The sequence below is a fragment of the Mercenaria mercenaria genome, chromosome 4 (genome assembly GCF_021730395.1).
Source record: "Mercenaria mercenaria strain notata chromosome 4, MADL_Memer_1, whole genome shotgun sequence".
Taxonomy (NCBI): Eukaryota; Metazoa; Mollusca; class Bivalvia; order Venerida; family Veneridae; genus Mercenaria; species Mercenaria mercenaria.
The window spans coordinates 22,752,702-22,770,159 of NC_069364.1; the positions used below are offsets into that span (position 1 = coordinate 22,752,702).

At 32.7% G+C, this 17,458-nt stretch overlaps 1 protein-coding gene across 1 annotated transcript; it reads left to right on the forward strand.

The window, feature by feature from the left end:
• The first annotated feature begins 1,708 nt into the window (after positions 1-1,708).
• On the forward strand, positions 1,709-2,962 carry LOC123553283 (dopamine receptor 3-like). Its single transcript, XM_045343022.2, has one exon. It carries the CDS (start codon positions 1,709-1,711, stop codon positions 2,960-2,962), a length of 1,254 nt encoding a protein of 417 aa, XP_045198957.2.
• Positions 2,963-17,458: the final 14,496 nt, after the last annotated feature.

The window sequence follows — 17,458 nt, forward strand, 5'->3', positions numbered from 1 at the left end:
TACATTTTTACTAAATGTTTATGCTTTACAGTTGCCGTTCGCAATATGGCTTCTTCTCGGCGATATATGACCATTTTGTGTAGATTCGCCGTTTGATGGAATCGTTTTTCGTTTTTTTTTTCTTTTTTTTTTTTTTTTTTTTTTTTTTTTTTTTTTTTTCTTTTTTTTTTTTTGGGAAATACAGTAGGATATCAGTCGCTTGACATGAACAAGGCCGAAAACAATCCAGATATTATTCGTAATTGCAAAATGACAATGCTGATAATAATTAAGAAACAATTTATAGCAAAGCAGTGTTTTAACACTATTTATGCATGATGGGCGCTTATACGTCAGGGTGTAATAATTTCACGAGGGCGCAGTCCGAGTGAAATTATTTCGAACGACGTATAACCGCCCGAGTTAGCATTGAGTATAAACATTATAAGTAAAGTATCATATATGGTTCGCAAGAAGTGACGGTGGCACTGAGTAAACAGTGATGCCTGACTTTGTGAGAGTATAACTTTAACAAAACGAAAATAGTGAACAATTACAATTGTACACAGAATGAGATTCAATGAGAGCCGTCAATTAGCGATTAAGTTGTATTCTGTAATGCGTTGTAACGACTGAAGAGACTGTTGAGGCAACCGATAAAAACGCATTTAAAAGGTACTTTTAAGCAAAAAGAAACGGCGCATCGGAATGCGTTACTTAACATTCTAATATTATGTCGAGGAGGTCGCCGAACCCCGATCCGCCAGAAAAGGGGGTAGGGGTGGGGCGGGACATCCAATTACCTGCACAGCGCGTAAATAAATTTCCTCAGTATTGAAATTACTCTAAAAAACATAAAACAATGTTGCCTCATACCAGTTGGATATATTCTTAGCATGCTTTTATTAACAACGGACTTAATTTTTATGACAAAAATTCATAACACATTGTTACTGGCTTGCCACTGACACAAGGCAAAATTGTGCTCTTATACTGTGACTATTGACACATAACATATTAAAGGTGGAATGGAAACTTAACCCCAATTTAACCGACTTTATTGTATTTTTTTCTGCATTCAGTGCGAATATCCTATCTTAAACTATTTCAGAGTTTATTGCTATCAGGATTTTAGGAATGTTTTTATGTATTTGTTTATATACAATTTATGTTCATATCTTATTTACTGTTTCATTGCAGATATTATGAAAATTTGTATAAAACAGAGAGTATAGATATATTTCCATCGGCATATACTCGGAAAACTGTAACACAACAATGAGCCGACTTACTGAAAGGAATAATATTGCAACTTTGATAAAAATAAAATACTCTTGAAATCGGAAAATGATTTTCCAGTTTTGCAACGTCACTAAGAAATGTATCAAGTAGTATATATAAAAAATATTTTGATATGAATATGGATTCCAGAGAAACTGTTATAGTTTAAGAATATATTGACGTTTTCGGTGGATTTCCATGTGTAACAGGGCTAGAGATTAATTCCAGCCACCAATCATGCACATCTTTTGTTTTCCTAAATTTGTATGGAACTTTCAGCTGTATGAACTTGATTGAATACGGCAATATGTATAGCAAAGTTACTGCTGCCTTACTTGGTCGAGCTTTTTTAGGGAAACTGTTTCACACAAAATTGCACCGGGAAAAGTGTTAGTACACGCTTATAGAAAAATATTTCATAAACCTTTTCATTGGTATCGCTTAAAAGATGAGAATTACAAATACCTCGTGCGAGATTTTGTCCAACTACACCTGTTGGATGGAATCTGTCCGCGAATACAACCAGAGATCAGCAAACTTGATGATATCTGTCGAGGTCATGATGTGTTTGTTCATGGTGGTTGGAATTCTAGGAAATACGTTAGTGCTAGTTGTGTACTCATACAGAACCCAAAAGACGACAGCAAACATTTTCATCATGTTTTTAGCTTGTATGGATTTGTTTGCATGCGTTGTGTTGCATCCTTACATCATCTTCAAACTATTTCATGGTTATGACCAAACTTGGACAGTGCTTTGCAAAGTATTTGAATACTTTAATCACTGTATATTGGCGTTGTCCGGTTTGACCTTGTGCCTGGTCGCCATCGACAGATATCTGGCAATATGCCATCCTGTGAAGTTTCTTCAGTTCCATAAACAGGTCGCGAAAGCAATAACAACTATTTCAGTGATTTCGGTGATAGGGAGCCTGCCAATTTTAGAATTTTATGGAGCAACTCCAACTGAGATTGATGAACCAAACAGCACATTTGTAGGTTTCAGATGTCATTATAAATTGAAATATCAAAATTCGACAGCTTTGACGGCATTTGGAGCGTTCATCCTGTGTGTTTTTATGACTGAAATAATAACGATGATAGTCTTGTATAAGCACGTGGCAGTCACAGCGTACCGAAGCAGACGAACAGTGAAACCATTATCAAATGCACATATTTTAGCCGGAATTAAACCTTCGTCATCAAACTCAGAGACCAAATTTTTCTCAAGAAGAAATGAGACTACAGAAACAAGTTGTCAGTCACATGATCAAGTTTCACGTGACACGGAAAGAGCAGCAGATGTAACCGCCATATTTTCAGTTGAACCAAAAGTTCGTAAATTTGAAGTCAGTCGTGTTAGTGCTCGAGAAGATGATATGAATCTTGACGAAAATCGCAAACACATTTCAGAAAACCGAAAGTTTTCTTCTAGACTAAAGGCAGCAAAAATATTGTTTTTCGTCACAGCAGTTTTCTTCTTGTCGTGGATGCCTTTTTTCGTACTTCGCATATGCTCGTCACTCGATCCAACGTTCTTGAGCGTCAGATCAGACCCGATAGTTATTCTAGAAACATCTTTAAACCACGTGTTCTATCTCAACAACGCGATCAATCCTATTATCTACACACTTATTAACAAAAACTTTCGACTGGCCTGCAAAACGTTTTTCAAGAAACACTGCATTGTAAGAAGGCGATAAAAATGCTAGGTTCGGTAGTAAACCAAATGATGGCATGAACCACATATTGCGCCTTTCGGTAATTAAAATATGCTGTTAGCAGCAAAACTGAAGATTAATCCGACAAATTCAAGCCGGATATATTTGTTAAAAATACATTTGAAATGCATGCACAATATATATTCATACATGTATTGTTAACATTGTATCATTGTGTTTATTTGTCAAATGTGGTTTGTTTGAATACGTAGCTCTATTCATTTCATCTGTTTAATGGTTAACTGAAATATTATTGCATTCTTGGGGTATTTTTCTTTGAAGTCGGCCGTGTAGTAAATACAAATCACGATCTAGTGCCTAGATTGTTGTATATGGAATTTATCGTAGTGTCCATCCCATACAAGAAAATAACACTTTCGAATAAATACCAATTCTACACAGTCAACTTATAATATAGGTGTGATTTGTTTGGAATAATTCGGACATTACTAAAACAGTTTTAGTCAGGATTCATTGGCATTCTTTTAAGGCGACGCAATAAAAACGGAATGTGCATAAATTTGTTATATTTTTGAAAAATCAAATGACCAGATATACTATGACCAACATACGACAATTCAGAATTTTTCACAAGATAATTTAGCAACCTATCGATTAGTTATCTGCTCTTATTTTCGAAATATTTGTAAAAAAAAAATACAGGAATAAATATTCTCTCTCTCTGAAAGTGACACAAATGTTTTCAGAGGAGATCGACATGTGACGTATGAATATATTTTGGTTTGAAAAAGTTATTAAGTCATTCTTACAAGAGTTTGTCAATTTCCCAAATATTCAAGCTAGAATTGCTTCCAGGCTAGAATTGCTACATCTAATGCTGTATTTTTTATATTTCTTTTGATACAGTATTGGTGTTTAATTGAAGGGTACAGGGTTTATATTTTCATTAATGGTACGGAATTGATAGTCTTAATGTAATTCATACTGAATAATATTTTTTCGGAAGGTACTGTATAAATACAGCTGCAGCATTTTATCAAAATACCTTTATAATAGCTCGATTCTAACACGACCCGATTCATTTTCCTATTAAACAATTAAGGCTGAATATTGTGTGTTATATTACAACAATTCATTTTTCTGACATCACAATTACAACGTCATAGCGTTAAACGGTATAGCGGCGCGCCGGAAAAGAAACAAACAGAAAACAGGCAAATATTTGATAGATGTTGTCAAGATGTTCTTAAAAATCCTTGTTAACGTGTTAGAATCGAAATAATATATCTCATTTAGTGATTTGGTCTTGAATAAAAACAGTGTTCAGATGCGTATTAATTTTATTCCCTCGTGATATAGTTCCATCGGAACTGAACTCCAAACAACGATTTTATTCAACGACAGATCACAAAATGAGATATATTATTTCTTAAAACTATATAAGTGTCCCAGCAAATCCAATAAACAACTCCCGTCTTATCTGCTGATTATCAGCTATTATGTAACAGTAGCTAATTGATGGGCAGTTAGCACAATAGGGGTCCCATCTAGACCATGAAGATTGTAAGAAACTGATTTTCCATCAGTGAATAGTAATAATAGTGATAATGGTAATAATAATGATAATAACAACAATATTCTTAATATCATTGTTATTATTATTATTTTTATCATCATCATCGTTGTTATCATTGTTATTATTATTATTATTAAAAATACAGTAATAATAATAGTAATTATAAAAAAAATCAGGTACAGTGAAAACTCGATAATATCTTTGTATTGACAAACAGTATCTGCTAATATCATTTAGTAGTCGCAACTTGACCGCGATGGTTGACCTTAGGCTGGTTATTCATATCGATTATTTCATTATAGTAATCAAGGGTGCTTAGGGTAACCATGTATATTTATATTGAATAAGTTTGTAAACATTGCAGTATCAAAGTAAATATACTTATATTTGATCAGTTAAAACTTTCAAATACACTAATTTATATGTTCATAAATTTATATTTCCTTTTTTCGTGCAGCTCGTGTTTTTACATACACTCCTTTTCAATAATAGGTTGTGCCTCATTATGTATTATAATGCAAAGGTCAACCATCGGGGTCAAGTTGCGTCCACTATAATAATGAAAAGGACTATACCGGTGAAAGTGATCTTACCTATTTATATACAAACTTACAAAAAGAATGGGAAATTGATTTTCTCTTATACTGCAAAAACCATTATTGGAAAATAATATGACAGGATAAAATCAAATTATTGTGTTACTTCTTTACTGAATTTTCAATATCAATAATAACTTAAAGTGTACCTTTTTAATGCTCTACTTTATAACACTGAAATGTACACTGGGTTTTCAATCTTAGACAAATATCCTTTACAACATTCAGAAAGCAAAACTTTAGACGGGTGAATGTCACAATTCTCTTAAATATCAAGTTTGAATGTGGTAGAACTTGAAAAAATAAAACAAATTCTTAACTTCCTAAAACATGGTGAAATTTGTAACATATTCCTAAATAACTTTCTTATCATTCCATTATTATATTTTTCTTTTAATAAAGAAATGCCCAATATAATATATGATTATTAAAGTGACCACATTTATCAAACAAAATACACTGTTTCCTCTTCAAATGTAAGGTAGAGTGACTTTCAAATAAACAATAACCCGTGTGTATTGGAACCATACTGTAAAGTCATTAGCCCCCAATTGTGCTAATGAGATCTAGGCCTTTTAAGAGCGATAACATCGCAGCGAGACAAAGTGTATTTTTTACTGTTTTTTTTTTTTACAAGCGTGATGCAATGCAAAGGTAATATTTATGTAAATTTATAACATAAATTAATACAACATTGATGGAGCCAATGAAAAAAAATGTTTTGATGACCTTAAATAAAACGAAACTTCAACTTTGGTGGGGATGAACCAAGATATATGCTCAAATTCTTTAATGTTTGATTCTTTCTGCACATGGGAGAGCGCCTGTGTTTTATCCTTATGTTTAATTACTCATGTTTGCATAATATAGGCTACTTATATCATGAAATGTTGGTTCCGGAGAAGATTGACAGGCAAGTCATTCAATAATTTTCAGTTTTTATTCCTTTCTTTTTTTTACTTGTTAACCAATCAAACAGGTGTTGAATATATACTGGTCCAATGGCAAAAACTGTGGACCGTTAGTTTATACATAGTAATGAAATCATTATCACTGAAAAGTTGTGAATCTTCGAAATCGGCAAAAAAATTCAATTTGTTTTGAAATGTTACGAGGATAACGTAATATAGCTGTACAGGCTTATAACATGTTTAAAGTGCCAGACAGCCATAATACACGTATATTGACATTTTAACTGTTTGGTTAACTATTTTTTTCTTTTGTGAACATGTTGATTTGTTAAGTTTGTTTTGTACTCACGTTGTTGAAAAATGTGAATAAATGCTATATACTTTACAAATTCTGTGTTTCTATTCTCTGGTGTTTTATGCCATCTTTGTCGATGAAAAGTCAGTGAATGAAGAAGTAGGTCAAGACATAAGGCGGTCATATAATCGGACTGCATAAAATGCTCTTAATTCATTTCCTTTATAAGCTCTTTTTTCTGGAAATACTGTAATGGTGTCACGAATTGATGTTAACACCAAAACGAAAGGAATCAAATATAAACTCACGATGTAATAGTGGACCAATGTTGAGCGTCGGCATGTTCATCGAAGTCATGAGTTTTGTTTTTATCCTTGATGAAGATATATTAAAAGGAAGTAAAGGAAACATGAAGATTTGTATTTTACTGGTCTGTACTTAAGGAGGTAGTTAACCTTGTTCAATTAAAATTCAAGTTAGTGGAACTGTAGCAATTGTATTTGGTGTAATTTAATGTTTTAGCTGCTACAATCTCAAGTTCGTTTATCTCTGTCCCTGCAATTACACTTTTTATTCAGGTTTGAAGTACAAGACCCTCCAAAGTTATATATTTTATATTGAAAGAAGAAAGAAAATACGGATATTTAACACTTTTCAATGTATTTCGGTTTCACTGTTATCCGTAGAAGTCTGTGTAGTTGATAATTTTACTAATATGCGCGTTAGCTTTTTAATACAAACTTAAAATGTATATGTCGCAGGGCTCGTGTTTCCATGGTAAAGCTTTTCTCTCATGTTTAAAGAACTATGTATGATATAGAGGATATTTGTTTGTTTTGAGTGAATATGGAATATATCTCACTGAGAAGTGAGAAAATTTCAAAAATGTGAACATTTTCTCACCTCGAGGTGACGTCAGACGTGTTGTGACGTTAGAAAGACGCACACAACAAAAAGTTCCATTTTATTTTATTTTTTGCTGCATAACGTTATGAAATTCTCATTAAGTAAAATAATTTGAATCGAGAAATATACTATAAAGAACAAAGTGCGGCTACAATTTTCATTCTGTTTTAAGCAAATAATTTAAAATTCATACACAATTTATGAGGGGGCGGAGCTATATCTCTCACAGTGTGAAAATATAGATTTCATATTTTCACAGTGTGAGTGATGAGATATAAAAATATTTAACTGATAGAATACAGTATTTCATTAGTTAGCATAAAATAAAATGGGTTTTTCGACGGCTTCAGTGCCATTCTTTTAATGACCAACATGGAATATTAGGGTAATATTATCAGCAGAATACAAAACATGTTACATCGCACCCTATTTAATCATCTTAACGTTTAAAGTAACCATAGCAACAAAGACGTTTAAAATATCTTATATCTTGCTTTTTGTCGTAATTTCTTAGAAAAAAAAATTAAATAAAATTATCTTTCTCGTTTAATGTAGCTTCAAAACATTTTATTTCTACAGTAAGTTATATGTTCGTATTATTTGCATTTATTCAAACAAATTCCAAAGCTTAAAATACTTACAACAGTACCCCTCGTCTGACATTTTAATGGAAAAATCATTGTGCTTGCAATTATTATTCTCACGAATAGTATTGAAATACAGATAAAAAGCTGAAGCTGCGTTCCTTAAATAGAATTTATTTATTTATTTGGGTTTTACGGCGCACCAACACAGTATAGGTTATATGGCGCCAAACAGGACTACAAATTTTGGTTTCACATCTCATTTACATCGAAATAAAAACATGAGGTATGGAATCAAAATTTGTATACCTGCTGGAATCACAGAGTTACTATCAAAACCAAGTGTTAAGACCCTATTAGTCGCCTCTTACGATCATGCAAGGGTAAGGCAGTGGTTCCAATTCTTTTCATACACAGATCGTCCCAGAACCACATGGGCTTCCTTAAATAGAACAGTACAGTGTCATACATTTAGTTATATAGATTACGGGATTCGTTTCCGTGGTAGCATTAGTTCAATTTAAGAAATCACTATTTTCTAATTTTAGAGCATAGTTTTAGTATATGAGTACCAAATATTATCAATAGAAACGGAAAAATAGGTATTACAAATCAAACTGTCCAATGTTTATTTGAAAATGGCCGTAATAAGTAACCTTTCACAAATCTCTATTTCCAATAACATCAGTTGCCATCAACCATTTTCTTACATGCTGCATGACATTTCAATATAACTACATAAAAGCCCCAAAGATATTGATAATTATTCAGAGCGAAATATTTTGGCAAATAATGGCTATTTGAAAATTGTTCAAATAAAAATAATTGCTCAGAATTACGTACTTTCAAGAAAAAAGCTATACAATTTGCGCGGTAACTGACACATAACGTCATGACGTCGATGACGTTATCTTAAGGCAACAATGTTTTGTAGCGTTTCTGCGGTAATTTATTCATTATTTCAGCATTATTAACCATGAAGCATCAGATCAGAGACAGGTTAATGATTTTTTTCGGAAGAATAAATATACAAACACATTTACTTTGTCGTAAACGTTGTCGTAAATCGTCACGTTAGCTTCCGGTTGGGCATGCGCACATACAAATGTTAAGGTATACTACCTCCTTAAGTATCTCAAATATTACTTGTGAAACTTGTTTCAGTTAGATATATTTACAGTTGGTATTGTACAACTTAAATAGACAGCTCTACATGGAACTTTTATGATAATGTAGACAGTGGCGTAGGTACCTGTACGCAAAGGCGTTAAAACAGGTAAAAGTTCAAAACCAAAGGAGGAAGAGAGTTTGGATAAATTAACAAATATCATGGTGTAATGTCAGTGAATGAAAACTACAAATATTCCGCTTCAATATTTTGTTTGTAATCCGAATTATAACTATGTAAATTACTACACTGCGATTGTATGAGCTATCCTGCGTATGTGTTAACTTTCGCGATTAATAGTTACAGTATCTTAATGGAGATTTACGGAAAGGGCCGAAAAAGCCTGATTTGTTAATTTCGGGGCGCGTTTGCAACGTTTTCTACATATGAGTATTCTAAAACACCTTACAGATCTGAAATAAAATCCCGTGTCAAAGTTTATAAATGATATTAAGAAATTGAGACAAATCAAGCAAGTTTGGTTTAAATGTACATTTGTATTTAGTATTATGGTAAGTTTTTGCTGTTCGTACTTTCTTATTCTGTTAGAATATGTTTTCTTAAAACGAGAATCGCTAAAGGCATGTGCACAAATAGGATCACAAAGTGTTTGCCAAATGATTTTAGAACGATGAAACAGACACTTGAGAAGAGCAAGAAGAAATGGAAATTGATGTTCTCAATAGAGAGAGCTGGTGCATTTGTCAAGTCTAGAGGTGAACTGGCTTCTACATCGAATAGCTGTGAGAAAACTTACGGAGTTTACCCCGAGATTACGCGGCGTAAGAAATAATAGTTTTAATAATCTAATATTGCGGAGCAAAAATAATAGTTTTAAAACTTTGTCATTTTGTATAGTATATAATACACATTGCACAAAACTTTATTCATTGGTAATAAAGTCATATAAAACACCATATCATGGGATGAAATCGAAAGACGTATGCCAGCTTCTTTATTTTGAGACACAGACCATTTCCCCTTTCACCAGTATAGTAGTTTGGAAATAGTAGCTAGCGTTAAAAAAGACAAAAATATGGCAAGTAAAACGAGCTGTAAACAGTTGAGCCGCGCCATGAGAAAACCAACATAGTGGCTTTGCGACCAGCCTGGATCTGGTCAGGATACATGCTTTTCGCTTTTAAAGCCTATTGGAATTGGATAAACTGTTAGCGAACAGCATGGATCCTGACCAGACTGCACGGATGCGCAAGCTGGTCCGGATCCATGCTGGTCGCAAACCCCACTATGCTGGTTTTCTCATGGCACGGCTCAGTTAATGTTGCTTTAGTTTCTTTCTGGTAAAATCTTGTTTTTATTTTTAATTAATAGAAATAAATCTCCAGACAGTTCACGTTTAAAGGTACAAAATGCTGAATTGTTGAAGATGTTTGATCAATTGAATAGACATATAGGAAAAGTATTGTTGGCTAGAAGGAAAATCGCACAAAATCCCTTAATACTTGACACGGGGCCTGTATAGCAGAGAAGTGTTCTGATATTATACAAAGATGAGTTTCATATTTGATATCCAGAAATCCAATTTAAAGTTTAAATGAAAGTCATTATTCCCAAAGTCATTATTCCCGACCTCTTTTTACAAGTAGAAAGGGGTTTTAAATAATATTTTAAAGACAATTATCAAAACAGGTCTTTCCCATTGGATTGAAAGTATTGCCTATCATGGAGTCTATTGCCTGTCCTGTCAGACACAGCCAATGAGAAAGTGTCCAACGGTAAAGGGGATGAACACCATTGAGACAACAAATTCCACGCGAAAAGCTGCATTCCTATACTTGAAATAAACGTCCAAATTTAGAAGAGATAAAAAGTAAGAAAACCCAGGTGTACTTAATATATTATTGGCAATCTTGTCTGCTGGAACAAAAAAAAACATACCGTGAATGTATTTCTTGGATTCCTGCTCTGAGATGTCTTAAAATACAACAGAGGGGAAAAAGACGTTAATTAAATTTATAGAAATATATATTGTAAAATATCGACCATACTTAAAATAAAACGCCTCCGGACTGTTAATACATTATAATAGGCTTCTTGCTGCGACACCATTTAAAGAGAAAATTCTCGATGGATTCTGCTATCTGCTCATCTAAAAAGCAAGATTTTGATTTTGGTGAGGGTATTTGACCTTACATCTAGTTTGAAAAACGATTTTTGAAACATAATACTTTTTATGTTTTTTTTTTAGAACAAAGTAAATGATATTTTTATCACGAAAAAAATGAATAACTCAATAGAAAATACCTACCTTCCTATTCTGCTCTACTCTACTCTACTCTGCCCTGTCCTGTCCTGTCCTGCCCTGCCCTTCCCTGTCCTTCCCTTTCCTGCTCTGTCCTATCTTATTTTGGAAATAATTATTTGATATCTGAAAATCCTGTGCGCCTAGCCTTATTCCATGACAAATACAAAATAAATTAATATCAGGGATTTGAGACATTACTATGTTATAATTTAAGCGCAAAGGAAAATGTGATTGTAGTTTTTCTGCAATTGAATTTTGCTGAATATCTGGCCGCCATAATTTTAGAACTAGAAGTAGTCGTAAGAATACATTTTAAAAACTTACGAAAGTGTTGGTATAATAAGATAGAAAAGGTAGATGGATCTGCTATCATTTTGTCCAATTGCATTCTCTGATTTTAATGGGTAATTGTTATATATGTCTTATTTTAAAGTATGTAATTGGACATATAAAACAAGAGCACCGCCTTGCGGGTGCTGATGCTTATCTGATTTTTTTGTATGATAGAAAAATTGTCCTACCCATGATTTTCTAAGTCCATAAAGGGCCATAATTCTTGCAAAAAGCAGGATGTAGTTATGTCTCTTGATATACAGAGTCAGCTTATGATGGTGATCAACTGTTGCAAGTTTCAAAGCAATAGCTTGAATAGTTTAGGAGAGAAGCTGATCTAAATATAAAACTTCACCAATAAATCTGATATTTTCTAAGTCCAAAAGGGGCCATAATTCTTGCATAAAGCAGGACAGAGTTATGTTTCTTGCTGTACATGGTCAGCTTATGATGGTGAACAAGTGTTGCAAGTTTTAAAGGAATAGTTTTTGATAGTTTATGAGAAAAGCTGACCTAAACATAAAACTTAACCAAGAAATCTGATTTTCAAAGTCCAAAAGGGGCAAAAATTCTTGAAAAAAGCAGGTTGGAGTTACGTTTCTTGATGTACAGGGTCAGCTTATGATAGTGAACAAGTGTTGTAAGTTTCAATGCCATAGCTTTGATAGTTTATGAGAAAAGTTGACCTAAACATAAAACTTAACCAAGAAATCTGACATTTTCTAAGTCCAAAAGGGGCCACAATTATTGCAAAAAGTAGGATGGAGTTATGTTTCTTGCTTTACAGGGTCAGCTATTGATGGTGAACAAGTGTTCCAAGTTTCAAAGCAATACCTTTGATAGTTTAGGAGAAAAGCTGACCTAAACATAAAACTTAACCAGGCAACGCCGACGCCGACACCGATCAAGTGATGACAATAACTCATCATTTTTTTTTTTTTCAAAAAATCAGATGAGCTATAGAATCTAAAAATATCCTTTTACTGCTCTAAGACACCCTAAAACATATAGAACCTTTTATGGAAAGCGAAAGTAAAGTGAAAAGCTTTACCTTTTTTGAAACTTCGATAAAGAAGCTTTTATTTTTTATGATACAGCTTATGGTATATCAAAGTATATATTACGTATATGGCAAAACAGACATTTCAAATGGCAACAACTTCTCTATAAAATCTTGAAAGTAGATCCCTCGGAAGCACCGAGAACAAGGCAAACAGTGAAAATTGCAGACTCGGTTTGATTGAGTCTGTTCATGAGCAGTAATGTAAAATGCAACACTGCCCACGCCCTCTAGCACCGGCTTAAGCAGTATTCAATCTTCAAATCTAAATGAGTTGAAATCAATGATCCCGAAGGACCAGAAAATATAAGCCTTTCTTAGTCTCTTTGTAATAAATTGGTAGATGGTAATGAAGAGTAAAGAAATAAAAGGTGTAAAAAGTTTGTGTTTTTTTGTGTTTTTTTGCGGGCGGGAAAAACACCTTATATGATTTACTCATTTCCTTGTTTTCAGTTGTCGCTGCCCAACGTTGTTATGTTATCGTTATTTCTGAGCTGTGGCACGTGGTTTAGAATTTTTGAGTTGCATCAAAGGGTTAGGAAGATTCATGTTCTTCATATTTTCGAAACTAAATCAACTAAATTAGAATTTGACTAAATTTCAACATATTTCAAAACCAGATATATAATGGTAAAAATGTATACACTCCTTCAGCAGGCCTAACATTATCATAAACTGCTTTCTAATTTTATTTCCGTAATACACACTGCTTTTAAACTTATGGATATTTCTGCGATAAGGTATATTATAAAATATAATAAAAACAACCCTTTATAGATGCATCCCATACAGTTGCAACATGGGTTTATTAAGAGGAGCTATGATCCAACTGTTTGTGACACACCGTCTGTTTGGCTTTCCTCTTCTAATTTATCAGATAGAACACGTGGTATACTTTTAATCTGCATTGTTGTAACCAGTTAAAACTTCATTATGGTGATTTGCCACTGACCTTAGGCACTAACTGTATTCCTTGTTTTTTGTTTTACTTTGAATTTTGTTTGTACATCCTACTGAGGTGTTTGCTTTCCTTGAATTGGAAGTTTGCACTTCTATATATACTATTGTATATACTGACCGTCTTTTATACGTACATTGACCGTCTTCTGCGGGTAATAGCCTCTGCGTATATTGGACATTTGACCCTCCATATCAGGAAACATGAACATCCCTTCTTATATAACATGTTTAACTAATTAGTTTTTTCAAGTGCAGTAGATGCTGAAGATTCATATTCAATGTTATTACGTATATTAAGATGCGTTGCGATCAGCATTTCAATCTCTAGTTAAGTTGAATAATGATATTAATTTACATGTCGATAAAAGATGTGCGATATGCGAGCTGCATGTCTAGGTCAATATACTAGCTAAGTTATGGTGTTAAGTCTCGATTACGGAAGAAGGACTTACGAGTTCGATACCTCACTTCCCTTACCATTTTAGATGATGATATTTTAATGATATCTTAATTGGTTACATCTTATACGACAAAATACAGATGAAGATTTCAGTATTGGTACGTGTTCTGATACTCATAAACCTAAAATGATACTCCTGATCGCTTGGTCATGCGAATAGCGAAAAATGGTGGAATTTGAAGTAATATTGCGAATCAGGTGTCTTGTCCTGAATAGTAATTTTTCTACGAAACTCATTATTGTGTCGTTGTTACCTCGCACTTTATAATAATAATGCACCGTTTCATGAGAAAACCTTATTAGTGACATGATATAATTATTGCATAACAGATACATGTAGTCTAAAATACCGGAAAATCATTTTTTTCTTACGTTCATTCAGAGACTAGAAACAAGTATATATTCTAATATAGTTATCTAAGGCAAATCAAATTCTATCATATTTTACTAAAAATATAAATTGTGTTGTCATGGCAACGGAAATTCCAAAGCACTCATGCATCATGAAAATATTGAGGTGTATATATGAAAGGTCCATGATAAAACTAAAAATATACGGTAAAGTTATATTTCAGTAAAATTATTTTAATCTGTTCCCATGGTCCCAAATATTCGAACGAAAAATGTGGTTCGCATAATATGTTGCATTAGTGGCTTGAAAAATACACACCATGCACGACGACGTCATACTACTTTCATGACGTTCTTAACGTCACGTCTCAAAATACCTTCGGTGACTTACTTAAAAGCATTGTAGCTCTTGAAATAGGCTTTTCAGATTTGAAAGGTAAAAGAATGTTCTTCATGAATATTTTGTTATCTCAATTTTGATTTTTTTGTCAATAATACAAGTTTTCTCATGGAATGACCCATATATTTAGCGCTTATATCCACTAATTGAAATTGATGCTACTTCGTGTATAATATCTCTGAATCTGGTAACGTTCTTTTTACTGAACTCAAATACCACTGCACTCACTTGATAATAGAACATTTTCCCCATAATCTTTACTTGCTTTCTTTTATATATCTACAAATTGACATTAAATGTTCAAACTATATCTCAACGAAGCTCGAAGAGAATAAAAATGCCTGTTTGAAGAAAATGTGTCAAAATATGTGTTTATTACAGTACTTGGTACATGATGTCAAATGGCTTAAGTAATAATAGGTGAATAGTGAATCATTTTAATGAGGTGACGCACTAGCATAATCTATAACAACAACTCGGTCATTTATGGATAAAGATATAGTAACTATACTAATCATGTCATTCAAACAAACTACAAGCTTTTTCTTTTATAATTAATCCAGCATTGCATGTTTCACCAATCAGTAAATAGTCTTTTAACGAGTCTTGTTGTTTTACATGAGATGTGAGTGGATACAACCGACTGTTAATGTCAACAAAACAGATCGTATCTTTACTGCTTTTGGTGTGATGTTTGTGAAAAATTTATGAAACGTGTTCTTTTTATTCTACGTGATGAAATGTTATGTTTCTTCATTATAGTATCTGAATACGAATTCCTCACTGATATGATGTTGTAAAGTACATTCACAAATGAAAATATAATGATTATTTATTGAAATGTCCGAATATAAGTTTTTGACTGATATGATGTTGAACAAGACATTTATGAATGAAATATCATGTTTATTTACTGGAATGTCCGCAGATAATTCTTACTGATATGATTCACAAATGAAATATAATGATTATTTATTAGAATGTCCGAATATAAGGTTTTGACTGATATAATGTTGAACAAGACATTTATGAATGAAATATCATGTTTATTTATTGGAATGTCCGCAGATAATTTTTACTGATATGATTCACAAATGAAATATAATGATTGTTTATTAGAATGTCCGAATATAAGGTTTTGACTGATATAATGTTGAACAAGACATTTATGAATGAAATATCATGTTTATTTATTGGAATGTCCGCAGATAATTTTTACTGATATGATTCACAAATGAAATATAATGATTGTTTATTAGAATGTCCGAATATAAGGTTTTGACTGATATAATGTTGAACAAGACATTTATGAATGAAATATTATGTTTATTTATTGGAATGTCCGCAGATAATTTTTACTGATATGATTCACAAATGAAATATAATGATTATCTATTAGAATGTCCGAATATAAGGTTTTGACTGATATGATGTTGAACAAGACATTTATGAATGAAATATTATGTTTATTTATTGGAATGTCTGCAGATAATTTTTACTGATATGATTCACAAATGAAATATAATGATTATTTATTAGAATGTCCGAATATAAGTTTTTGACTGATATGATGTTGAACAAGACATTTATGAATGAAATATCATGTTTATTTATTGGAATGTCCGCAGATAATTTTTACTGATATGATTCACAAATGAAATATAACTTTTAAGATTATTTATTAGAATGTGTGAATATAAGGTTTTGACTATTATGATGTTGAACAGGACGTTTACGAACAGAAATTTCTCTAAAGTTGAAATAGAAGTAAAAGTAAGAACGGAAGGTTACGTGCATGTAACAAATAATTAGATAACACAGCCGTCAGCGGGTTAGATCATCATACCATTAGGGCTATTAAATGATTTCATCTTATTTATTTTGCAGTGAACCCTTATGATTTCTTAACATATGTATGCACTTTGTAGACGGAAATAGGTAGCGACACGGGTCTACAGGTTATTTACCCAGTAAAATATATCGCCTTTGCTCCGAAACTCGATTCAGACACAAATTAATCTGGCACTGAATTTGGTCTGTTTACTGTATATTTTCAAATGCATGCATATGCGCTGACCTCACACACATACTCTCTCTGAACTGAATAGTTTCCAATGCATGTTTTTGTCGGATAACTTCAATATTCTGTTACCATTTAAGGAAAATATCTTTGCTTAAATTTTTGATTACGGTTTCAATCTATTTTATCCAAAAAAAAAAAGAACTATTGTTGTTTGTGAATAATAAAGAAAGCCTTCAAGAAGACAATGATAGTTTGATAAACTCGGTTTGTTCATGAATGCGACACCTCTCATAGGCCGTATTACCGGCTTAAGCGGAACTTTATTACACAGTTACAGAGGATGAATCTGTGACCGGCAATAATAACTACACTTGAACGAATCGATCTTCAAGCGGGACAGGAAAGCATATAATGCATGACACTTTAGTCCATAAAAGATATGCAGGAAGATACAAGTGAAAAAGTGGTCTACGGGCCTCTGGTCCGCTTTGGATTACATAACATATTTCTTTTTTGATCTGGCGAACTTGTCGGTTATTATGCATATACATCTCAGTGGCATGTTTAACTAATTAATTAACAAGTGTAAGTGACAAAAAGTGTACAGAATGGTTACAATTACGTAAAG

What these genes read in the sequence shown, in the direction of transcription:
- LOC123553283 (XM_045343022.2), top strand. Translation starts at nt 1,709, where the DNA reads ATGAGAATTACAAATACCTCGTGCGAGATTTTGTCCAACTACACCTGT.